The sequence below is a fragment of the Pomacea canaliculata genome, linkage group LG6, assembly GCF_003073045.1.
Source record: "Pomacea canaliculata isolate SZHN2017 linkage group LG6, ASM307304v1, whole genome shotgun sequence".
Lineage (NCBI taxonomy): Eukaryota > Metazoa > Mollusca > Gastropoda > Architaenioglossa > Ampullariidae > Pomacea > Pomacea canaliculata.
In genome coordinates, this window is record NC_037595.1 from 6,268,203 (window position 1) to 6,294,154 (window position 25,952).

Below are 25,952 nucleotides of genomic sequence, written 5' to 3' on the forward strand. Positions count from 1 at the left end.
AGATATATATATATATGTAATCACCTTGTACTTACAGTTATTTTAAATATCAGCATTAAGATAATCTTAATTTTTTTTTTTTTAGTACAAATGCTTCCAAGTTATTTTGAGAAAACTTTCAAAAAGATACAAGAATTCCAGAACGGTACAGAGATCCTGCAGCAGAAGGTGGACCAGCAAAGCAATGTGGCTGCCAGCCATACAACTCCAGATACCTTCCTCTCTCCACTGCAGGAAGTTGATCAGCTTAAACGATGCTTTGGCAGAGGAGAATACCAGACAAAGAATGGTAAGATGTAGGAAAGATTTTGTCAGTAAAGGCAATCCCAAGAGACACGAAAGGATAACCAGGAGTAAAAAGTAACCTGTTAGTGTTTATTGCTTCCATATTTGTTAAACTTTGTCTTAACCATATAAGCTCACCCATTGTATTTGCCATCTTCAGAAGATTCACAGTTGGGATTTTTATATATGTATAAAGAGACTGTTGCTGATCGAAACATTTTTTTGTTTCAGGTTTTGTATCTGAGCTATTTTGGTGGCCTCACACCGAAAAGAGGCACTGTACCGTCTGCTGAAGCATCTGCTTGCTCCAAAACTGTACAGCTTGGAAGGGAGGAAGGAGAAACGAAGATTTAACACCTTGCAACATTTAAAAGCCACAGTTTATGGTAAGTAGCATTCACAGCAGTTTAGGGGATTTTGGATGGAGATTTTTAAGCTTACCTTTCCAATCACAAATAATGCCCTTAACACCCAGCTTGTCACTAATTTTAATTTGGCACCATTTTAAGAGCCCTTTGTTCCTGCAACTTCCAAGACACTAGTCTTTGATTTACATTAGTTGCTGCAAAAAAGTCCATATTTTTAAAACAAATCATGCCTTTGACAGTATGCCACCAGCAATAATACTCAATTTTCTCCTAAGCAAATGATGTTAAGACTAATGTAATTGCAAAGATAATTTCTTAGTGTATATTGTACGCCTTTTTGGAAAGCTAACTGTCATCTATCTCTCAGTGCTATCATAATACAATTTCTAACTTTCAGTAAGCCTTCACATTTGAATAAATATTGATGTTTTAGACTGTATTAAATGTAATATTGTTGTTTTGATTGTATAAATGTTCACACCTCTTTGTAAGGTGTGAAGACACACACACATTTTTGGTTGTGTTTTGATGTCTTTTCTCAATTCTTTTTGTGCAGAAGGATGATCCACGAACTCCAGATTTCAGCACAATACGGAAGTTGACGTCACACCTTCCCAACATTCCATACAGTGTTAAAGAAGAGGAACCAACAAACTCAGTTGATGTATATATGTCATTGCATAAATATATTCATTTTGCAGTTTCTGTTTACTTGAATTTTGATGCATTGTTATTAAATTAGAGTAAGAGTGGAATTAGCAGGTATTATTTTTGTCTCTGACTAAAAAATGTAAATGACTTTTGCAGATTTATTTAAAAGATCTCTCCACAGATGCATTGGGCACCTCATGAGTAAAAGAAAAATAGGATAATGCCAACTTCTGATACTGCTTTTTATTAAACTGGGTTTATCTATTGACTAAAATTGTTAGGTTTCATGTAGTCATTACTTATTAAAGCAATAAAAGTTAAAATTAACCAATTAGCCCAGATCTAGCATGTGGCTTGTTTTTTACCACCCCCTCATCCTTCAGTTATGCCTGGTCATTCACATGATTTTAATCTTGCCTTATAAACATGCTTAAGTCAGTAAATTAGTAAATGAGTCACTTTTTCCATTGGTAATCAGTTTCAGACAGAGCTGCGTCGAATCCTTATTTCGCTTATAGAAGCTTCACAGAGAATTCTTTGCCTCAACCCATCAGCTGCCAAAATCTTCAAGCAGGCTGAAGGTGTGCATGCAAAATTGCACATTTGTATAAACATTTACAAATGTTTTATGTTGTGTTGATTTTTTTTTTAAAGACAAAACAGATGAGTAGATAAAAAGATATGACAGTCTTTAGTACCATTCCCATCAGTAACCACATTTACTTAATTTCCTTGAACTTGCATAGATCGTTAACTAGCATCTGCATGTGGATATTGAAATACAAGAGACACAAAGGGCATTTTGTTAAGTAGGTCCTACAATGATAATCGCTATAGGAATAATTCTTTTAAAAGCAAAAAATCATAGTTTTACTAGAAGATATTTCACTTATCAAATAGTCTGCACCTTTGTGTGTGTGTGTTCTTGCATGTGTGCATAAATGTGTTTACATGAACTGTATGTGTTTGTGTGCTGCAAGATATGCTAAGTGAACTTTTGCAGCAACCCAAATTTGATTATGCTGCACTCAAACAGTTGACTGACATGGGTTTCCCAGAGGCTCATGCCAAGAAAGCACTGGTAATTAACAAGTATGGGGTCTGCCATTCTGTTGTTTCATTTTATTTTCAGTTCATTTGTCTTGTAAATGTAGTCTTAAATCTGAGTATACATTCACTAAGATTTCATCCACTCCAGCTTGCCACAAGATGGACTGTGTCATGTCAAGACTTATGTTTATCAAAATTTATTAATCACTATGAATGTATTTTCAACTGCTAAAGGATTTAATTAAAATGCATTTTTGCAAACTATATTTAAACTAATTAAATCGTAATTTATTTACTACCTATTATTGCTCTGTGTGTCTTGTTTTTGAAATATGCCTATGGGACTGCCACTGGGATGCTTTGAGCCAGAATAAAGTTTATAAAATCATTTCCTGTCTTTCTGACCATCCACTGCAAGGCCATTTTTTCAGGCAGAAGGAGGTAGTAGTAGACTTAAAAGGGACACACCTAGGCCGCATATTTCCATGTTTCACCAGACAATATTGTAAGCAGATAGAAAACTCAAGGAATCGAAAAAAAATGTGACTTTTACTGACCCTGTCTTCAAACTACTCCTGTTGTGCTTATTTTTTAGAATGGAGGTGATGGCAGCAATGGAATGGTTATTTCAGAATGGAAATGAACCTGATGTTTTGCAGGTGGTTTGACATGCCTCTTCCAGAGTTAGAGGAACCAATCACTTCATCAAGTCAAGACAGGGTATGTGATTTTGGTAACAGTATAATGAGTATAATTTCCATATTTTCTACAACAGATGAAGAAAAAAAGAGAAATATTCAGTTTTTAATTGCTATTTTTTTTAAGGGAGATTGGGGAGAAAGATAGTTCATGTCATTTCTAAAATCATCTTGCATCTGTCATTCAAGGTAGGCCATAGCAGAAAATGTTGCTAGGATCTAGTGCAGTGGTTCTCAAAGGGTGGTCCGCGGCTGACAGTCGTCATATGTCAGCAAATTGAACTGATGTTTAAAGTGATGAATTCATTGCATTAACATTTTAATTACAAATAACAAGGTACATAGTTTTGTGTCAACTCATTACTATACTACTGACACAGAAGTACATTTAGTTTTGAATTGTAATGAAACAAATGCGGCAATTTAAATTTGAAATTCATTGTAAAGACTAAATGTTAGGCCTTGGTGGTCCGCCATCTTTTTTACTTAAGTAAAGTGGTCCGCGGTCTGAAATACCTTGAGAACCACTGATCTAGTGTGATATAGAAATCCTGTTGTGAAGCAAGTCAACTTGCTTTGTGAAATAGGTCATTCTCAGATACACTTTAAAAAAACTGTATAGATTGATTTGTCATAGTTTTTTATTTCTCATTTTTTTATATTCCCTCTATTACACCTATATTTAAATAAATAAAAAAATTCTCTAATGTGACAATAACTTTTGGGCTGCTAAGCCAAAAATACTGCTGTTCAACTTTTAGTTTTGTTATGCTTCAGGAACTTCAAGGTGCAGAGGGTGGTTTGCTGCAGACAGGAGGAGAGCCTACAAGTGCTGGTTCTGAAGGGGGTCTCCTACACTACACCAGCATCTTAGGCACCATTCGTGCCTTATGAAAGCAAGAGTTTCATCCTAATCCTGAGGTGAGTCGCTGTTGAGAGGCAGGAGACATAAGAATTGGTGTTTACGGTCAAGCCATCATCTGAATGGAAACTCAACATGGTCATAAATGGTATTGATTACAAGTATTTTGCTGTTGCATTGCTGGACTGCCCCGACAGGAGACTCCTAGCAAATGGACCATTAGATGGCAGCCTGACCCTGACTTGTAGGAACTTCTGCACAATTTAAATTTAAAAATAAAAATTAATTATTTATTGCTGTCAAATAAAACGTATTTAAAAGTTCACATAGCAGTTTTGATTTGTTTTTATTTTAAAAGAAGGATGAGGGTCAAAGGTTGAAGGTTGGTGTTTCTTAGCACTTTTAGATAAGTCAGTAATAAAGTAAGCTTAGACGAGTTTGGTGTCAGAAGCTTCAAATGAGATATGGACTAGATATAGCACTGCACTGTTATTCGACTGGTCTGCACAGGCACTGAAGCGGCTGCTGGAGATGGGATTTGAAGAAAATGAAAGCACTGCAGTCTTTGCGTATGTTTCGTAATGACCAAGATGCAGCAGTGAGCTACCTTGAAATTTGCATCTTTCACTAACTCCCCCATCCCCTCATTTTGATGGTTAACGTTTTAAGTCATTCTAGGAAAACCGTTGGGTTTAGTTTTTTACATTTAACAACTAACAAATTTCTACTTTTTAAAAAGAAGTTACAGAAGAACTATAAAAGAAAAATATGGAGCAAAGATATCAAATTAATATTTTTAAAAGGTTGTTTAGGCACATGACATTCAGTGTACTTCCCAGTTTGAAGTCTTTTACCACTTTAGTTTGCGCCTTGACCTATCATTCTGATTCCCAGGCATGCACAAATTTGAAGTATTTTCAAAAATCATATAAACTTAATGTCAGGAGGGGAAGAAGGGCTATTGGTGTTTTATGACGAGCCAGCAACTATAGCAATATTATTGCATGCCAGCAAGCTCTGTCAGGAAGGTAGAATTATAATTAAAGCTCAGAGAATGAAACTGTTCAATCCAATTCCATTGTGAATTTGCGCTTGCAAGTGAAAACCAAGGAAATTAGGGATATGATTATGTATTTTTCAAAATTTGATACAAGTTGACACACACTTGATGATCGCTGCAGTGTTTAGTCCTGGATTCAGTATATTTTGGTGGTTACATTCCAAGTAGAAATAATGAAACATGAAGATCAAAAAACAACTTAGCAAAAAAAAAAAACCGCTTGTCGTTTTCATGTGTGCACTCATTGTCATGTCGTAGTTTTTGTCTTCATTCCTGTAAGGGATGTAACTCTTTTTAAATAGGATTCATCAAACTAGATGACTGCGTTTCCTTCCTTTTTGTTTACACAATTTTGTAGCTAAAAATTATTTAATGTGATGGAGATGTGTGGGCAGCCTGGTCTTAATAGTTGCTGAAGAAGCAGGATAAATTTATCTGTCTCAGACTTGTAAGTTAATTGTCGGGTTATGAATCCGTCCATTCAGTCTCTTAAATGTTTATCTTCATTATTATAGCTTTAATCATTAAAATGCATTTCTGCTTGCATAATAGGCTTTCCTGTTGTACGTAAAGGATGATTTCTTTAAGTAGTAAGTGGATAATACAAAGCAGGTACTCAAGGAAAGAACACTGCAAGGACTGAGCCTATGGTCAAAGGGAAGTAATTTGTAAAGGTCTTGTCTTTCCAAAACTAATGAAGCTGTGTCCTTTTGCTCATTTATTAGTAAGAACGTTTTTGATAATTATCAGCAGCACAATTTTTTGCAGGAGAAAAATATCAACTCAAACAAGTTAGTCCCTCCTAGAATGATTTAACACTTAGCTGAAACCTTCTCTGTAAGATTGTTTCTATCATATACTTCACCTGTCTTTGAGAAAATTGTACCTAGGTGATTGCGAACCACTTGAGCACAATTAAAATAGTAGTAGTACCCGGTAGAGTAGTGGTTAAAACATTCTCTTGTCAACATGGCAGTTAGCGGCTTATGGTTTAGAACTTGTCTCAGGACACTCTATGTGATACCTCTCCACAGGGCTGGGTGTCGGGGGTTTTTCTCCGGTTTCTTCCCCCCTCCCCTCCCTCCATCGTGCAAAATTGATGCAAGGTGGAAGCACTTTCCCACTAAATAAACCAACCGACAAAACAACCAACAGTTTAAATATCTAGTTGACAGCAAACATAAAATTAATATTTTGCTTTGGTATATGAAACATTACTTATTACACTAGATTCTTGGCTTAGGTAGTTAGGAAGCTAAGGATGCACAAGTAATCAAACTATGTTGTCATCATTAAATTTGAATTGGGACAAATATTAAATTTTTTAGTCTCTGGTAGAATCATACCTGTTTTTTAAAATTATCTTTCTAGTGTGACTGGCTGCTTGGTGATCGGAAGGACCAATCTGCAATGGTGGAAGAAGGCCTGGATCCCTCATCTCCTGTGTACCAGGCCATCATGCAAAACCCCACTGTACAGCTTGGCCTTAACAATCAAAGATGCTTGCTAGGTACTACAGAGTTGGCTTGAGGAGATATTCTGTGAAAGTTATAAGGCTTTCTTAACATCTCAGCGTTCTTTTTCATGTAGACCTTTAGTAACTTTTCAGGCTTAGTATAAATGCACCGATCCTCTAGATTGTGCCCAAAGGTGTTTAATGGGGACCACTTTCACTTAAGTGGGGCAGATTGGAACACCAAGCCTATCAGTTTTGTGATGCTTGCATTGTGTTTCATTTTTTTAAATGTACTTTTGACAGTAGTATAGTAATAAGACATAAAACTACGTTATACCTCGTTATTTGTAACGGTTAGCATGTTATGCGCATCACCAATACACTTTGTGAAGGTTGGCTGCCCTGAGTTGCGGGGACCACTCGTCTCGGCACACTTTGATCTGCTCTAGATTGTGCCAAAGGTGTTTACATGGGGTTCACTGGTGGGCTTGCCTAATATAGTTTTGTGATGCTTGTTTGTGTCATAATTGTATATTCCCCCCCCTACACCTACTTATTCACAAAAGCTTGCATGAAGATTAAAAATTGATACTCAATCATATACACTATAATTAAAAATATTTGAAACAAGGCTTAATATAGAGAATGTTTCTGCTTGTTTGATTCATTAAAGCAAGCCTTTGCTAAATATAAAAAAAATCTTGAAAAACTGCATGAAAAACACATTTTAGATGTAATTTCCTTGGAAATCAACTTATTTGGTTAATTGTTTTCCCATTTGCAGCTTTTCCTTCCCCTCCTTATGACTTAGCTTAAAGGCTAGTAGTATCAGATGAAAAACGGAAAGCTTAAGACTTGTGTATGTGCGCTCGCATGCGTGTGGGTGTGTGTCTTGTGCATGGATTTGTAGCTTTCTTGCAGATGCTGGAAAGCCCTTTGGCTGCTAGCCAGTGGCTGAATGACCCCGAGACAGGACCCATTCTTATGCAAGTTTTGCGCATTTATCAGATGCGGCTTAATGGAAATCAAATTTCTACAACCACAGACCCACCTTCTGTGGCCTCTCCTGCAGCATCATTGACCTTAGCATCGTCCCCAACCACCTCAACAGGAACATCCAGCAGTTCGCCTCCAGCACCCTCTTCGCAGGCTAACTCTTGTGCTTGCACCTCATCTAAGTCATCACCGCCTCAGGAGCCAAGATGATGTCTAGTGACTGTAGTTCTTTGCGTTTGTCCTTTTTCTTGTTTTCTTCTAATGGAATTCTGTTTGTGCAAAGTGCAATGCTGTGATTGGCAGTCTGCTTATCAGAAACTGCAGACCATTTTGCTGCTGAGGCAGTCTCTGGAATAGAAAGTTAACTGTATGCAGTACAGGCTAAGTGCAGTGGTTTTACTGAGGTTTTACTAGTGCTGCCTGTGCCCAGAATGTGACAGCATAGATTGCAGATTCAGTTAGGGGGAACTCTTTTCACAATAGACACAGTACAGCAAATCTCAGATTTTGGGGTTTTTTTTTCTGTGGAGCTTTTGCTAATGCAGGATTGCTTGGTTGGTTATTTTTCTTTTTGTTTTAGAGCATGCATTTTTTAATAAATTTTTGACATCATCATTATTATTATTATTATTGAAGAGTCAGATCTTGATGAATCTTGTTGGTTTGAAGCATTTTGTTTCTGTGCACTTTTAATTTTTTAATTTGCAGTCAGGTGTAGATTTTTCACGTTTACCAGAGATTAAACCTATTTTTTATTTTTTTAAGATCTGCCATGCGTGTGGCAAACTGATGCCCATCACTCTTTTTTTCTTAAACATAAGAAATTGCAGCAGTACTTCTGCCTCACTTTCTATGTCGACCAGTATAAATTTAGGACAGCTATAATCAACCATTGCGAATTTACATTTAAAAGGCCCAAGGCAGACTACTCATTGCTTCATTTTTAAACATTTTTTCCGAAAAATTAAACTGGCTTAACTCTAAACCAGTGCTTAATTTTTGTCACATTGCTAAACCTGAAGTCGTCAACATCGTGCTTGTATAATGTCTGTCCTCTGTGCCACCAAGTCTCGCTGTTAGTGTGCGATGCAGTCCAAAGCATCGCCAATGGTCAGACGAGTATTCGGGAGTTTTCCTGAGTTCTCTCCCTTTGATTTCTGTATCAGGTTGTATAGTGATGCGGCTATATTTAGTTCTCTGACTCAGTTCTGCCTGTGAGCATGCACTACTTGGTTTCCAGCCTAGACAACAACACTATCTTTGCTTTGAATACTGAAAACCTTGCCTAACAATTTTACACACACACCCCACAAAATAAAAATAAATTTGTAAAAATTAGCACGTATCAAAATTCCTTGTCTATGCTTGTGTTTTGAATCATGAACGTGTATTTATGGACTGATGTCTGTATGCCGAGACTCACTCTCGGCCTCTTGCGAAGTGATCTGCTGTGAGTCTCGGCGAGCCGTAACAAAGAATGTGAATAAACTGGAAGCTATGTGGTTTCCTGCCTCTTTTTAGTAGTTAATCTGAAATGTGAAGAAACCGGAAGTTTTGTGGTTCCGAGCCTCGTTCTAGCAGTTAAGTGGGGAAAAAAAAATTCGTCTGCCAGGTGTCCAGGGGATATAAGTTTGTGTTTTGAATGAGTGAGTCTCGAGGTAGGGGAGTAGGGGTGGAAATTGGTGTTTTACTCGGAGCCAGCAACTACTGCTATATCACGGCAAGGCTACCAGCCCTGTAAACAGATGCCACATGCATCACGTAACAACAATAATGATGATGATGTGTACTTGTATTGCATTGCATCCCGTACAAGATAGGTCGCATTCTGCGCTGACCAATAATGATAAATAAACATTAGATAACAGTGAAAGATAAGATGCATATAGACACATTGAACAGCATAAAGATGAAATACAAGATCGATAAAGCTATTAATGGATATAGATACTATAAACAGAGTACAGATGGAGTAGTTACACAATGGTTTACATGGCAGACAATAATTATTGCTAAAGGAGAGTATGACAAATCGAGCTGATCTTCCGGAGTTCATAGTACTCGTTTGTAGCTGATGCTGAGTTAATGTTACTCTTTGAGGACTGCATCTGAATCTAGCCTTATAATACCAGTTATCTATGTCAGAATTGAGTAAAGCACGTGTCATCTGTCATTATCCCATCACGACCCGGGTCTTATTGCGCCTTTCTGCGGCATCAATCCACTGCCATATAAAATCTTCGTCAATTATTTTGGGCTGTGATTGAAAACTGATGACCAGCGTCTAAGTGGATATGATTTGTTCTATTATCTAAGGCAGTGATGCCCAACCTTTTCGGCCTGCGGGCCATATCCATTTCGGACAGCCGTGTCGCGGGCCACTTCACCGCAAAAATACAAAAAAGAAAAAAAAATAGAGCAGATACCATTTTTTATTAGAAACAAGTCATAATTACCATTAATTATGCAGTAATTAGTGAGATATTTGAAGTTGTTTACCCGAAACCAACTTCTGAATGTCCGGCCTCATCGTAGAGACACCAAGTCGGAGCACTGAATCGAAATGTTCGTCCATCGAAAAAAAGATTGAGAGACGCCCCTACATGGGGATAAATACTTCTTCCCTTTTTTCGGTTTTTTTTTTTTTTATTACTAACATGCCGATTTCCTGTACTGTGGGCAGAAGTTTCGCGGGCCGGATGGCACCGCGTCGCGGGCCGGATATGGCCCGCGGGCCGTCGGTTGGGCATCCCTGGTCTACATGATCTGACGACTCAAGTTCCCCGACATGAGTCAGATATCAACAAAGTAGTGCAACTGCCGCTTACTGAGCTTTATTTTCTGTTTTAAAGATAAGCTTTCTGTCACGGGTATTATCAGCAGGACCAAATCAGAAATTATGAGTAACATGTTTAAAAAAAAAAAAAGAACAGCCGTATCTCTCAATGTCCAAACGACCAAATTTTCACCTTGCTTTCCAGTCAACAGAATGGCTCCACGGGCTCTCATCCTCACAATATTTGTTGTCAGCTTTTTTGCCACTCCAGGTAAGTCTTGTTGGTGGCATCATTCTAGAAAATGTATTTGCAGCTTGTTAAAACGCCTTAATTCATAGTTCTGTTCCTGTTTTCGAATCATCAACACTCATACCGTCTTTTCTCCCTTCCAAACACGAATCATATTTACAGAGGGAAGCAAAAGGAAAGGAGAGAGCGAGAGAAAGAGGAGAGAGGGAATTGGAATTTCATAAAGAACAGAGCGACATAAAAAGAGTTGGATCTTTGAATCAGGTCATGCCGACCTACATGTGACCAATTACTACGGCGACCACATGGTCCTGCAGCGGGGTCCCCAGCGAGCTGTCCTCACTGGAACAGCGACTAAAGAGGGCGACACCGTCACTGCCCAGATCGTGGGTCATGGGTCACCAGTCACAGGTCAGGTTCACAGCGGCAAGTGGTTGGTGAAGCTGCCCGCTATGACTGACCCCGGACCTTTCGTCATCAGGGTCAGCTCCAGCGAGGGACAGGTCACTCTCAACGACGTGCTCTTCGGGGACGTGTGGCTGTGCTCTGGGCAGAGCAACATGGAGTTCGAACTCTATAAGGTACGCTTGCTCGCCTGTAATTTGTATGAATATTATTTATTTACTTATCTGTTTATAGATGCTCAACAATAATGTTTTTGCCGTTATCGATGGATGAATTTATTTCTACCGAATAATGATATTGTTCACAATTGTCTATGTTCTTTCAAAGTGTGAATTCGGTCCGGCAAATTTAAATGCAGAACGTGCTGTTAAGGCGAATTTATGTTTATGCCAGGTGATGAACGCCTCTGCGGAGCTGCAGAAGGTCAGCCAGTTCCAAACCATTCGCTTCTTCAAAGTCCAGAAAAAACAATCCAGCAGGCCTGTGGACAGCCTAGTCGTAGCCCAGAACTGGAGTCTCCCTAACTCCCGTACGTATAGCCATTCCAAGGCAGAGAAAATATTTTCCATCCAGCCCACTTGTCTCGTTCGTTTGAGCAAAGTACTCCCGATTCCCAGGAGGCCATTGAGGAGTACGAGTATGCACGCACGAACATTTTCCCTAGGAGGATCAGTAACTATTCCTAATTTTTTTTTTTTTTGAAGCATGTCAAAGTGGAAGAAACATTGTGGGTGTGTGCCATTGATGACATTGTCTAAAAACAAAGGACAACAACAACAACAACAACAACAACAACAACAACAAACAACAAAAGTCAATTTTTAAAATGAAAATTTGAATTCTTCCAAGTCCATCTCGACGTTCATAGAAACAAAATTGAGATGTAGCAAGACTTTACAACTTTCAGTGAACTTTAAAGTTACTGCTAATTTCGAGATTTGGAGCATAAGGCCAATATTTCTCTTCCAACATTCCAGAGAGTCTTCACAATTTCTCCGCCGTGTGCTGGCTGTTCGCGGAGTACCTGCAGCTCACCTGAAGTATCCCATCGGCCTTGTGGAGTCGTCGTGGGGAGGTACCCCCATCGAAGCCTGGTCTCCCCCCGAAGCTGTTAACGCCTGTCCCGCTATAGATCACAGTCAGAAGCACTCGTAAGAACTCGGTGCTTATAAGGCTATTTGTTTGGTGCATTGTTGATGTATTTAATGTCAAACTATGTTCTTAGTTTTTAAGAAGAGAAAGATACATTTTCTTGATGTTGATAAGTGTATGGTGGACGATTGCGCGTTTTGGTTTTGGCTTGATCTGAGAGAAAGACAGACTAAAACACTGCTGGTGTTCGGGTTAGATATATATTTATTTATTTTTCCTTTTTTTGCTGTAAACGACTTTTTGTTGCTCTTTTTAAGTGTCCTATTTTTACATCTTGTAGTGCTTCTTTATCTCATTTATTTACATACGCATACACATACCTGGACACTAACTAAACATTATGACATATTACTTACTACCATGCTCTAAATAACTAGACAGTACACAGTGGTAATGGCTTACAAGTCTTATTCTTTCTTTAGGACTTGTTGTGCTCAGGCCAATATTGTGCTGTGGAATGCCATGATTCACCCGCTACTCAGTATGACCATCTTTGGGGCCATCTGGTATCAAGGTTAGAGAAGAAGCATGTTTGAGTGTTGTTGTTGTTGTTGTTGTTACATTTCATTAAAAGATAGACATAAAGAAGAATGAACAACAATAGTGTTAATGGAAGCTTTGATTGGCCTGTAATTTGTTTACTTTTCTCCATTCACTTTACTCACACACTGGTACGCGATCTTCAAAGAATGTTTAGAAACTAACTCTGATTTTGTGGTGAAAATAAATCCGTTGACTTGGACCATTACAGGGGAAGCAAACACGGACAACGCAAACGTTTACTCATGTCAGATAAGCAGTTGATCAGCACCTGGAGGTCAGAGTTCAACCAACAGTCCATGGGAGAAACGTCACTTAACTTTCCTTTCGGTTACGTTCAGGTAAAACTTGCGGCATTATTTTTTTTCAATCTTTTATCATTCACTTAGACGGTATACAAATGACTATTTACATGAGTGTTTCACTCTTCGTTTTCTACTCCTTGTCGTCTTTATATATATATAGGTTTCACAATCGTCATACAACAGCTGTTTGATAGATGACTTTGTAAGATAGAACACGATAGAATAATTCAATAGAAAGGCCCTATAATATCGAACTTGTTTAACAAAGTCGTGTGTAGAGGTCACAGGTCAACAACGATTTTGAGGTGAATAATCGGGACATTGTACTTTTTCATCATGTTCAGAGTATAAGTTGTTTGCAGGTAAATTTGACAATGAAATAGGTCTTGTATAAGTATTTCGGAGGTTTAATTCTTCAGTACATTGTTCAATTAAAAATGACCTAAAGAACAGAATTTTCGCGACAGCTGGCGGCCTACCACAACACCCAGGATGTCGGAGACTTTCCCGTCCTGCGCTGGGGACAAACCGGGGGATACGGTTACACCCCCAACCCCGACCAGCCCATGCTTCATGGCTGTAGCTATGGACTTGCCAGACTTTAACTCACCTTACCATCCGTGAGTTATGACAGATACATGATATATTTGAATGGCTGAGATATTTAGGGTTTTAGGAGGAGAGAGAGAGTCTGTGTGTGGAAACTTGTAAAGCCCACCTGTATGGATTATTTTCTGTGTGGTAGGTTTCATTTAATTTCCTTCTTTTTAATGAAATCTTCGGGTGTAATAAAGTTGATGAATAATAGTTCTGGTCTCTCGATGTCTTTTTGAACAAACCTCGGGGAAAAGAGATGCAATTCTTACGTTTATAAACAATACAGTCCGTGGCTTCCAGCTGCGTAGTAATGTTGACAAGAGTATAGCCAATAGCTTCTCAGTCCTACCGCTAGGAGGCTAACATTATCTCCTTGCTTGCATCAAAATAATGTTAATTAATCGATCACGAATTCACAACACTATCAAAAGGCATTATGGGTATGTGAAAAAGGTTCTGGACACAATGAAAGTTTCTCGCTCTCAGAAAACTTCTGTTTACTACAATGATTAACTTTTAAAAGCCTGGTGGGCTTTTCTCACTTGTCCAAACCAGCATCCATGGCCGCTACAAGCAAGATGTCGCCCAGCGCCTGGTGCTAGGAGCACTCAACGTGGCCTACGGTCACAGTGACGTCACGTTCCAGGGACCGTTCCCCACACAGTTCCACGTGACCGGTTCTGGCGCCCAGAGGACGATAACCATCGAGTATAATAATGGCCGCACATCGCTGGACATCAGAAACACGGGATTCGATGTAAGGGAAAATGAACAGGCGTAAATGAGACCAAAAGTTTTAATTTTGAATTTTGTTGCTAGTCCCTCCCCGAGCTAAAGTTTCCAGCTTTTAGCTCGATGAGTACAAAATTGAGTTTAGCGTGCACTCGTTGCGCTTTTCCTGCATTCATAAAAGAAAGGTCTTGTTTACTTAAAAAAATTTTCTTGTTTCCTTTACGTCTGTAGATCTGCTGTGGCGGTGAAAATATCCACAGCTGTACTGATCAAGGAACATGGTGGGTGGATGCACCAATCACAAGCCACCAAGGCTCACACGTGACCATTACCGCTTCCAGTTGCAACTCCACCAATGTAGTGGGTCTGCGCTACGCGTGGCGAGAAAGTCCCTGTAACCTCAAACAGTGCGCCATCTACGCCGCCGACAGCAGCCTACCCGCTCCCCCATACCTCACCAACACGCTACCCGCTTAAAAACACAATATAAAGTTTACACACCTCAGGTACAACTCGTAACGCATTTAACAGACGCTTCATACAAATATTTTTCTACAAATTTCATTAAAAACCTGTCGATGATTGGTTTGTTGTGCTTTGTTCATAATACAACAACAAGTTGATGATTGGTGATAGTGATGGTCACTAGAAATGGATTGGAACAGATGCTGTTCTGTGTTTTCGGGCTCTGGGAATGAAGAAGGTATAAATGACACCAAAGATTGGATGGTACTAAAAAAAAAAAACCCTTCAACTTAACGGTGATAAAACTGACATCCTCTGCTGCTTGAGGAGAGGAAATTAATCATCGTTCATTAATTAAGTCATAATTCGATACACTAACATGACATTCACATCATCTGTCCGAAATCTGGGCTTCATCAGACATGGTCCTTGATAAACAACTTACATCAGTCTGTCAGTCTGTCAGTCCGTCAGTCTGTCTGAGTGACATAAGACCAGCGCCATCTGCTACATTCTTTCTGCACGTGCTGCCACTACGTTTGAGTTGCCCTTTTTTGAGAAAAACTTTTTTTATTGTCCCTCAACAAGATTTTGGACCTTTATTGTAATTCTGAAGGGTTTCTACACTATTTTAATCTTTCCTTTCTCACTTTTATAAACGCTTTCTAGAGCATTCTTTTCATTGTATAATGGAGTGTAGGATCGTTGTATTCTTTCCTTTGAACGTCTGCAAGCAATGACACACCTATGACACACCTCTTTCCCCTACATTCGTTATCAAACCATTTTAAGAGAAAGCAACGGTTTTAAAGTTCACATAAAACAATAAAACAGTCAACAACACTTGCAATCCTAACCTGAGTCTCTTTTTCTCGATGTCCGATAATTTTTTTGTATCGTTTTCATTGTTCTACTGTCCTGTCATTATTTGAAACTTGCAGCAAGGTAAAGGGGACAGCAAATGATAGTTTGAGATTCCTTATCTCCCAGTTATAAAATCATTCGCAAAGAGCTAGTACACGGTCTTTGACAATCTCCTGTAGTAAGAATGTTCTTGCAGGACTGATCATCGCAGTTTTTTCAGCTGTCTTCTCTCTACTCGAAGTTTGTTTTAACATGACTTGCTAATGTCCCGGTTCTGTAAAAGAAATTTGTATTCATTGCTCAGTTTTTTTAAAAAAGAGTAAAAGTTTCTGAAAACGAGGGAAGTTGACTTCTGCACCCGTTAAACGTTCAATCTTGACAACCTTACTTACCCTGTATTGCACAAAGGTATTTGTTGGTGTGTTGCGATGATGAGAAAGGACAGAGACAATCCCACAGCCGCCGTCTTTCTTTGCATCAGGTGAGGCCGCCTTGCATGTGTCCAATTACTATGGCGACCACATGGTCCTGCAGCGGGGTCCCCAGCGAGCTGTCCTCACTGGAACAGCGACTAGAGAGGGAGACACCGTCACTGCCCAGATCGTGGGTCATGGGTCACCGGTCACAGGTCAGGTTCACGGCGGCAAGTGGAAGGTGAAGCTGCCCGCTGTGACAGAAGCCGGACCTTTCGTCATCAGGGTCAGCTCCAGCGAGGGACAGGTCACTCTCAACGACGTGCTCTTCGGGGACGTGTGGCTGTGCTCTGGGCAGAGCAACATGGAGTTTCAAATGAAGCAGGTTAGTGTCGAAATTGAACATCACTTGATTGTGAAAGTTTCTCTGTAATGAAGAATCCATGAGGAGTAGAATACCATCAAGAAACACACAGATTTTTGCTGATGTATCCAAGACATTTCTTACTTTAAAGCTGCAGATAACTTTCAGAATGCTCCAGATGAGAAAATCTTGTAGTGTAAGTCATTTTTTAATTCTCCCGGCGCTGTTACAATGTATCTCAGGTGATGAACTCCAACGCAGAAATTCAGAAAGCCACTCAGTTCACGTCGATTCGCTTCTTCAAAGCTCAGTACCAGAAATCAAACACACCTCTGGACACTCTGCTGGTCGCCCTGCCATGGAGTCTCCCGAACCCCCGTATGTAACACGCCGCTTGGTGCAATAGTCACGAGCAAAGATAACTCTAGGGTTAGCTAATGACAATGACAATTCTTTATTAGCTAATAGACCACAAGAGGTAGAGGGAGGGAACTGTTGTGGGAGAAGCCTAACCTAGGATATCGACTGGTCTAACGGGATTTAGGTATTAAAAGGAGGTAACTCTGATCCACCGAGCGTTCATACCCGCATGCTCCTCTCAGACTTGTTTTAAAGAGTTAAATATTAATTAATTACATTTTTTCCCGTATGCCACATACTTTCTCTGCTGTCATATCGAATAAGAAAGAATGATATGTAGATAGATGTTTGTGCAAAGGTTACTATGTCACGTGAACTTCATGTGACATGAGTTATTACATCTGTAAAGTTTTCATCAATAGACTGCGAGGAGGATATATGTAGGAATGATTCACAGAAGGTGAGGCATAATAGTGCAAGTAACTGATAACTTTTGAGGGATAGACAGAAGAGTTGAGACTAAACCTGTGTCCAGAGTCTCTACAGTCGTTCTCCGCCGTGTGCTGGCTGTTCGCGGAGTACTTGCAGCCTCACCTGAAGTATCCCATCGGCCTCGTTGAAGCAACTTGGGGAGGCACCACCATCGAGGCCTGGTCTCCCCCAGAAGCTGTTCACGCCTGTCCCGCTGTACACCATTCACAACCGGAACAGTAAGAGCTTGGTCCTTTTTTTGTACCTTCTTCTCACTCTCAGTTTACAAACGATGTTTAAATTTATCGGTGGTACGAACATAGTATTTATGTTTTGTATTGTATCAATAATAATTTATAATCTATTTTATTATTATATTTGTAAAATGACACCACTAATGTCACACCACTCCCATACTTTTCTCTCGATCTTGTCCTGAGTGTCCTGGACGTAACTTTTTAAACTCCATTTTGTGTTAACCGTCCTAACTCATAGACATCGTGAGAGTTAATCAATGCACATCTCGACTTTGTCTTTCCCTCCCAACCTCCATCAGGCCTGCTGCCCAGGGACACCAATTGTCATCTGGAATGGCATGATTCACCCGTTGCTCAGTTTAACCATTTTTGGCGCCCTGTGGTATCAAGGTAAATAAAATCTTTCACATCTTACATGCTCAGAACAGAATATTTTACCAAATATGAGTGAATACTTTTTGTTCTGTTCTATGCACAGGTCAACATCAACAGAACGGTTACGGGACCATATTTATCTGTTTTGTTTATAAAAATAAGTTCACCTTTAATTTGCAAAAGCTATAAATTTACCAATGCCCACAAGTTGTCATTGGCACCTTACTGGAAGACTTAATAATTTGATGTCGTAAAAAAACATTGGACATGAACACAGGGGAATCGAACTGGGATCAGACAGATATCTACGCGTGTCAAATGAAGCAGTTGATCAGCCAGTGGAGGTCACAGTTCAACCAACAGTCCATGGGAGAGACGTCACAAAACTTTCCCTTCGGTTATGTTCAGGTATGTCACCTTTACTACACCTTTACTGTCATTGGATGTGTCACAATCATGTTATTTACGACAGAGACACAAGTATCTCATTTCTAAGAATGAATAAATATTATTGCTTCATTCCATCCAAGGCACACAGATATACAAGATTTTCCCCAAAAATGTATTCTTGTTCCTATTCGCCCCCAGTGGAGGATAGGGCCTCAACTTGTGGTTTCTGTACAGTTTTCTTTTTTACAGGATGGGGTTGCTAGTCCCACGCCCAACCCTCCTCCTTCATCCGGGCTTGGGACCGGCAGGTTACCCTAATGGTTTCCAAAAATGTATAATGCTAGAAAATTGTTTCGAAGATTGGTTTGTATTGTAACGGTTGTGTTTAACAGCTGGCGGGCTACCACAACACCCAGGATGTGGGAGCGTTTCCTGTCCTGCGCTGGGCACAGACCGGGGGTCATGGTTACGCCCCCAACCCCGACCAACCCCGTGCCTTCATGGCTGTAGCTATGGACTTGCCAGACTTTACCTCACCTTACGATCCGTGAGTTATGACACTCAACTGTAAGCACTTTTGATGATTATTGATGGGAATGTTTTCAGTTTTTTTTAACTTTCTAACAAATTATTTCTGTCTCCTGCGGATCCTTACTTTTAACCATAAGATTTCTGGTTTTCTCTCACTTGTCCTAACCAGCATCCATCCTCGCTACAAGCAAGATGTCGCCCAGCGCCTGGTGCTAGGAGCACTCAACGTGGCCTACGGTCACAGTGACGTCACGTTCCAGGGACCGTTCCCCACGCAGTTCCACGTGACCGGTTCTGGCGCCCAGAGGACGATAACCATCGAGTATAACAATGGCCGCACATCGCTGGACATCAGAAACACAAATGGATTTGCAGTAAGCGCCAAAGATCACCATAAAAGGATATAAAGCTGCACTTCCCTCTCAATCTCGTATGTTAGCTGCTCACGTGACGTACGTGTGATGAACTCTGTACAGTATTCTATGAATGCCCTAAGGTTCTCACGGAAATGACATCTCGTTTTGTATTTGCAGATCTGCTGCGGTGGAGCGAATGCCCACAGCTGTGCCGAGCACGGAACATATTGGGTTGATGCACCAATCACAAGCCACCAAGGCTCACACGTGACCATTGCCGCTTCCGGCTGCAACGCCAACAAGGTGCTGGGTCTGCGCTACGCGTGGCGAGAAAGTCCCTGTAACCTCAAACAGTGCGCCATCTACGCCGCCGACACCAGCCTACCCGCTCCTCCATACCTCACCAACACGCTACCCGCTTAAAAACACATTACTGGGCTTACACACCTCGGGTACAACATGCAAAGCATTGTTCAAAGGATGCCGCATGCATTTCTAAATACGTACCGACACATTTTATTAAAAGTCTCTCAGTGACTGGCTTGTTGTGTTTTGTTCTTAATAAACAAACCAGATGTGTAGACGATTGGTAATCATCCTCGCTGATGTTAGAGATGTTAACTAGATAGGTATGAGGACGACCAAGCAGAGTGGAGGGTGGTGTTTCCATGTTTATTAACCCAACATCATCGCGAACAGTTAGAGTGCAGACGGACACAATGCAAGAATGACTGAATAAAATAAAGAGAAACGATACGAATTACTTCTCTCTTTCTCACAAAATGCTGACAGTTTTGTGTGATCCTTTTATTCTCAATGTGAACTTTGTAACTGCATGTTGTGTGTCTTTATTTGAACTCGGCATCAGCATGTTACTAAAAATATAACTACTCTCCGACAACTGATAACAATGTGCACAAACAGCGTTTTTTACTTTTACCGTCTTATAGCTAAACTAAGCATACATAACTTTTTATATTTGTTGAGCAAAATGCAAAAAATCATAGAACATACAGATTTTAGAAAATTCAATTTTCTCTAAAAAAATATAAAACGCTAACAAAGACCAGCGAGTAAGGAATTCAACCTCGATTCTACAAAAAGTACGACAATCGTTTTCAATGATAAATTAACTGCTTTCGAATTTCTTAATTTTTCAAATCTCACTTCAACGAAACTTTCGTTACATGTCTCTAAGTTTGATTGCAACAATTCTCAGATCTCAGGGGCTGATGGCAGGGAGGGCCATGCGCCCCCTGGGCAAGAGCACCACCACCGGCTGGAGGGCGGGGTGTATTTATTTGGTAATTGTTGTTCAATAGTCCTTTTACCATTGTTCTTTTAGATGTGTGAATGTGGGAGGGAGGTATACTTCAAAACATAAAGTATTTTCTCATTATTTGTTGAAATTGATAATTGATCCCTCATATTTAGAAAGAAAGAAAACTATTAATAAATAATGCGACAAGCGGTTTACTTGCAGCATAAACCAGAGTCTGTGTTTCGCAATGTCTGATTAGTTTTGGCTCCTTGTCATTGTTACTGTCCTGTCATGATTTACAAGGTGCGGCAAGGTAAAGGGGACGGCTAATGATAGTTTGAGATTGCTTATCTCCCGGTTATAAAAATCATTCGCAAAGAGCTAGTACACGGTCTTTGACAATCTCCCGTTGCCAGAATGTTCTTGCAGGAGCTGATCATCGCAGTTTTTTTCTGCTGTCTTCTCTCTACTCGAAGTTTGTTAACATGACTTGCTAATATCCCCGTTCTGTAAAAATATATTTATTTAGGGACACGGTTCTGTCACTGTGCAGTTTAACCAAAAAAAGAGTAAATTTTTCTGATAACGAGTGAAGTTAACGTTTACAACCTGGACTTACCCTGTATTGCACAAAGGTATTTGTTGGTGAGTGCGCATGCGTGTGTTGTGATGATGACAAATCACAAAGACAATCGTCTTTCTTTGCATCAGGTGAGGCCGCCTTGCACGTGTCCAATTACTATGGCGACCACATGGTCCTGCAGCGGGGTCCCCAGCGAGCTGTCCTCACTGGAACAGCGACTAAAGAGGGCGACACCGTCACTGCCCAGATCGTGGGTCATGGGTCACCGGTCACAGGTCAGGTTCACAGCGGCAAGTGGAAGGTGAAGCTGCCCGCTGTGACAGAACCCGGACCTTTCGTCATCAGGGTCAGCTCCAGCGAGGGACAGGTCACTCTCAACGACGTGCTCTTCGGGGACGTGTGGCTGTGCTCTGGGCAGAGCAACATGGAGTTTGCAATGAGTCAGGTTAGTTTCTCATGGTGGGTCATTTGAAGCTGCTTTGAATGCGACCATCTTTGGTTGTGCTTGTTTACATGTAATAGACCTCTAAAGTGCTTCCAATCCAAAGCTAACATTTTTTACTCACCGAGAACTATTCTAACTACGGCAACATTTAAGAATGGTCTAGATGAGATCGTGTGGGCTTATCCGTATTGTATTCTGAAAATATGGTTTTTACTTTAATGGCGCTGTTATGATGCACTTTAGGTGATGAACTCCAGCGAGGAAATTCAGAAAGCCACTCAGTTCAACGTCGATTCGCTTCTTCAAAGCTCAGTACCAGAAATCAAACACACCTCTGGACACTCTGCTGGTCGCCCTGCCATGGAGTCTCCCCACCACCCGTATGTCACACGCCATCCAGGGACATTGCTTTAAACAGAGAAAAGATAACTGTAGGATCAGCTAATGGACTAGAAGGGTTGGAGGGTGGGGGAATGTACTGGAAACAAACTAACCTAGCACCGGCTGGTCTAAAGGTCCCACAACTATGGGTACAGAGGCGCGGGAGGGATTTATGTACTGAAGGGAGGTAACAAAGTATACGTTATTAATGCCCCTGTATTTCATATCGCCATGCTCCTCACAGACGTGTTTGCTAAAGATTAATTTTATATCTTCATATGTCGGATAATTTTCTCTGTATTGTAAAATAAGAAAGAGGTACGTTTGTCTTTATTTGTGCAACGAGAAAGATCATGAGTACAAAGGTTATTATATTAATTAGAACACGTTACTTTATGTGATGATAGAATACAACTTCAGACTAGTCCTACAATACAGTTTTCATCAATCAAGAGTATTAAGACCAAGTAAAAATTATTTTACAGAAAGTGATGTAAAATGTATAACAGTGCAAATGACTGATAACTTTTGGGGGATAGACAGAAGAGTTAAGATGAAACCTGTGTACAGAGTCTCTACAGTCGTTCTCCGCCGTGTGCTGGCTGTTCGCGGAGTACCTGCAGCCTCACCTGAAGTATCCCATCGGCCTTGTTGAAGCATCATGGGGAGGCACCACCATCGAGGCCTGGTCTCCCCCTGAAGCTGTCAACGCCTGTCCCGCTGTACACCATTCACAACCGGAACCGTAAGAGTTTGTCCTTTTTTTGTACCTTCTTCTCACTCTCAGTTTACAAACGATGTTTAAATTTATAGGTGGTACGAACATAGCATTTAATTTTTAGAACATAGACTCTCTTTTTAAGGTTAGCTGAGTTCTATTTTTCACTTGACCTTATCCTGAGTGACCTGGATGTAACCCTTTTTTCAAATCCCTTTTGCGCTAACCGTCCTAACTGCTAGAAATCGTGAGCGCTACTCAATGCACATCTCGACTTTGTCTGTCCCTCCTAACCGCCGCTTAGGTCCTGCTGCCCACAGACACCACTTGTCATCTGGAATGGCATGATTCGCCCTTTGCTCGGTTTAACCATTTTTGGCGCCCTCTGGTATCAAGGTAAATAAAATCTTTCACATCTTACATGCTCAGAACTCAAATATGAACACTTTCTGCTTCTTATCCATGCACAGGTCACCGTCAACAACGCAGATGTTGAGACTGTGTTTGGTGGATACGTTTAGTATATGAAGACTTCTGCCAGTGGAGAGATAATCAAATGTTTGTAAGATGTGTCTATGTACACAAATGACGTCACGACTTTGACTTATTACTGTACACGGTGTTGCTCGTTAACACCTTACTTTAATAGTTCGAGGTCAATAAAAATATGTGCACATGTTGAACACAGGCGAAGCTAACTGGGAACAGACAGACATCTACGCGTGTCAGATGAAGCAGTTGATCGGCCAGTGGAGGTCACAGTTCAACCAACAGTCCCTGGGAGAGACGTCACAAAACTTTCCCTTCGGTTATGTTCAGGTATGTCATACCTGACCTTAACATGACCTGTTTACCTAAATGTTTTATTGTTTATCATCGACAGTGACGTAAATAACTCTTTTTTCAAGATTTTTTTTAAATTTATTTATTTTTTTTTTTGCCATTTACCTGAACTATGCAAAAGGTTGCTTAGCGAGAATGTTTTTAAACATTGGTTCACAATTAAACCCTGGTGTTGGGCAGCTGGCTCCCTACCAAAACACCGCAGACATGGGGGCGTTCCCTGCAATACGCTGGGCACAGACCGGAGGATATGGCTACGCCCCCAACCCAGACCAGCCTCATGCCTTCATGGCCACGGCAATGGATTTGCCTGATTACACCTCCCCTTACGATCCGTGAGTTACCATCTTTCTTGCATTGCCAGCATTTTAAACAGGGCAACATGCCCACACATTCAACCTCCGCCATTGAATTGGTAAAGGTACTGGCAATTTAACGGCAAACAAGTCCGAGCTTAGCACATTGACCAAGATGCTAAACTCCCAAAAGTTCTGTCGCAGTCCCAGTCAAACACTTCTTAAGAGTAGATTAATGTTGTCTACAGCAAAGATACAGGTCTGACATCCTGTACGAAAGCCCTAAAATATGCAGACCTTGCCTTTGAAACGGAAGCCAAAACATTTTAATTTGCACTGAATATACTTAGACCTAAGGCTATAAAAAGGCGTACATCTACAAGTATAATTTCATGGTAAAATTCACATGCAGACACGCTAGCTGTATCATTTAAGAAACACTTAACCCTGTATTTTTAATGATAGCATCCATCCTCGCTACAAGCAAGATGTCGCCCAGCGCCTGCTGCTAGGAGCACTCAACGTGGCCTACGGTCACAGTGACGTCACGTTCCAGGGACCGTTCCCCACACAGTTCCACGTGACCGGTTCTGGCGCCCAGAGGACGATAACCATCGAGTACGACAATGGGCGAACATCGCTGGACATCAGAAACACGAAGGGATTTGAGGTAAGATAGAAACAAAAAATTGAAAAGTGTCAGTTAAAATGGTATGTAATTTAGTTGTGACATTTATATCCTTTACCTTGCCTTTTTTGGTCATTAAAATATGAAAGCTTTGCTTTTTTTAGTTTGTTTTGCTTTTCTTAGGAACCACAGCTTTTTTCGCCGTTGGACTAACCAATAGGAAAGCTGTAAGTGTTTCTCGTAACCAAATAATTATTCTCCCTTTTCTTTCATGCCTCAAGGTCTGCTGCGGTGGAGCGAATGCCCACAGCTGTACCGAGCAGGGAACATGGTGGGTCGATGCACCAATCACAAGCCACCAAGGCTCCCACGTGACCATTGCCGCTTCCGGCTGCAACTCCAACAAGGTGCTGGGTCTGCGCTACGCCTGGCGGACGAGTCCCTGTAACCTCAAACAGTGCGCCGTCTACTCCGCCGACACCAGCCTACCCGCTCCTATCTACATCACCAACACGCTACCCGCCTAAAAGACGGAGGATTAAAAGATCTTATAGTGCTTTCCTTGTCACCAAAATAGCGAAAGCCATTCCTGTTCCACTGTCATAAATACGTTTTGATTTTGTTCAACAAGAAATATCCCGATGTAACTGTAATCACAAGTTACAATTCACAGGACATGATAAATATTTACAACTTATTTGTTCCCTCTGTCTCATATTGTTGTCATTGACAAAATTATACTGATGAATGTAATGATGCCAAACTGAAAGAAACTAAAAAATATATTTTTAAAAAGTTTAGGTATTTTTTGATCACACAGAAATTAGAAAGAAGGAGTCTAGCTACCTGCTGTTGGATGCTACCTAAATATTTCTTCTGCAAACAGCATTTTAGAACTCCAGCAGATGACCTCTCTGGTCTTACAGTTAAAGAAAGAGACGTTCAAGTAAAAACCCTCCATCATCCACTATTCTGGCTGGAAAGTGTGATATTTCTATCAATTGTGCAAGCACGAAAAGAGTTCCGACATAAGCGTTCATTCTCATTCAGCAAACTTTTGTAAAATTCTGGATGATTCAAATAATCGGCGTCCCTTCTATACCTTCTTTAAACATTTAAAATGTCTTAGTCATGGTTCCAGTTTCTAGTTTTTGACTTGTAGAGGGTCTTCAGCTAAAAGATAGCGAGTCTCACCCAACTTTACCTGACACGTGCAGCCCTAAAAGTGTCCTTGCTGATAAACCTCCTCCGAAAGTTTTTACTGAAGACGTGAGCAAGATAAGTCATGTAGAGATTAATAAAACAACAATGCATCCCTGTCTCACATTTATTTTCTGACGATAAGGAGAATGTCTGTCATGTCAAATGAATGTCAGTCAGTCGATAAGGATGTAACCTCCAGTGTTTTTATTTATGTGTGTTGTCGTTACACGAAATAGTCGGACAGACGCTTGCTCAGGAGGTTCTGGGTTCAGATCTCGTCTCGGGTAAAGGCAATTCTGTCTTGACGGGTACATGTTTACAGGGTCTACTGTCCAGTTGGGAATAGGGTGAGGAGGGATTTCTCTGGGGAATCCAGTATCCCTCATTATCCCCAAAGGCGATCAACCAAGCAGCCACCCATCCAAACAAAGGTTACAGAAAGGTTTTAACATCCATCTACATAATCCCAATAACCCAATCACATGATCAGACATTTAATGTGCTTTCCACAGCCCTGCTACTGATCTCCAGAAACTCGTTAATAAAATTATATCATGTTTAAGGT

At 40.5% G+C, this 25,952-nt stretch overlaps 5 protein-coding genes and 1 pseudogene across 5 annotated transcripts in view; all 6 read left to right on the top strand.

The window, feature by feature from the left end:
* The window catches only part of LOC112567313 (ubiquitin-associated domain-containing protein 1-like), a 40,004-nt gene extending 31,094 nt beyond the window's left edge, over positions 1 to 8,910 (top strand). The window contains 11 exon segments of the mRNA XM_025243961.1: positions 86 to 289; positions 517 to 671; positions 1,210 to 1,317; positions 1,783 to 1,885; positions 2,285 to 2,396; positions 3,014 to 3,074; positions 3,830 to 3,973; positions 4,425 to 4,466; positions 4,468 to 4,512; positions 6,346 to 6,484; positions 7,341 to 8,910. Of these exon segments, the coding sequence (XP_025099746.1) occupies positions 669 to 671; positions 1,210 to 1,317; positions 1,783 to 1,885; positions 2,285 to 2,396; positions 3,014 to 3,074; positions 3,830 to 3,973; positions 4,425 to 4,466; positions 4,468 to 4,512; positions 6,346 to 6,484; positions 7,341 to 7,636 (1,053 nt within the window). The 5' untranslated portion in view covers positions 86 to 289; positions 517 to 668 and the 3' untranslated portion in view covers positions 7,637 to 8,910.
* The window catches only part of LOC112567315 (sialate O-acetylesterase-like), a gene marked incomplete in the record, with an annotated part of 123,602 nt that extends 104,032 nt beyond the window's left edge, over positions 1 to 19,570 (top strand). Inside the window, 7 exon segments of the mRNA XM_025243964.1 lie at positions 16,533 to 16,667; positions 17,185 to 17,359; positions 17,677 to 17,767; positions 18,030 to 18,160; positions 18,535 to 18,689; positions 18,843 to 19,047; positions 19,207 to 19,570. Of these exon segments, the coding sequence (XP_025099749.1) occupies positions 17,716 to 17,767; positions 18,030 to 18,160; positions 18,535 to 18,689; positions 18,843 to 19,047; positions 19,207 to 19,452 (789 nt within the window).
* On the top strand, positions 10,370 to 14,765 carry LOC112566014 (annotated as a pseudogene).
* Positions 16,035 to 17,363, top strand: LOC112566016 (sialate O-acetylesterase-like). The gene is made up of 3 exons (XM_025241938.1): positions 16,035 to 16,310; positions 16,532 to 16,667; positions 17,185 to 17,363. Exons 1-3 carry the CDS (start codon positions 16,035 to 16,037, stop codon positions 17,361 to 17,363), a joined length of 591 nt encoding a protein of 196 aa, XP_025097723.1.
* A 1,083-nt stretch (positions 19,571 to 20,653) lies between the features above and the next one.
* On the top strand, positions 20,654 to 25,505 carry LOC112567314 (sialate O-acetylesterase-like). Its single transcript, XM_025243962.1, has 9 exons — positions 20,654 to 20,765; positions 21,002 to 21,318; positions 21,562 to 21,698; positions 22,270 to 22,444; positions 22,722 to 22,813; positions 23,106 to 23,236; positions 23,441 to 23,595; positions 24,022 to 24,226; positions 24,466 to 25,505. The coding sequence occupies exons 5-9, from the start codon at positions 22,762 to 22,764 to the stop codon at positions 24,709 to 24,711; spliced, it is 789 nt and encodes a 262-aa protein (XP_025099747.1). The 5' UTR covers positions 20,654 to 20,765; positions 21,002 to 21,318; positions 21,562 to 21,698; positions 22,270 to 22,444; positions 22,722 to 22,761; the 3' UTR covers positions 24,712 to 25,505.
* LOC112566017 (sialate O-acetylesterase-like) lies at positions 21,043 to 21,732 on the top strand. Its single transcript, XM_025241939.1, has 2 exons — positions 21,043 to 21,318; positions 21,562 to 21,732. The coding sequence occupies exons 1-2, from the start codon at positions 21,043 to 21,045 to the stop codon at positions 21,730 to 21,732; spliced, it is 447 nt and encodes a 148-aa protein (XP_025097724.1).
* Positions 25,506 to 25,952: the final 447 nt, after the last annotated feature.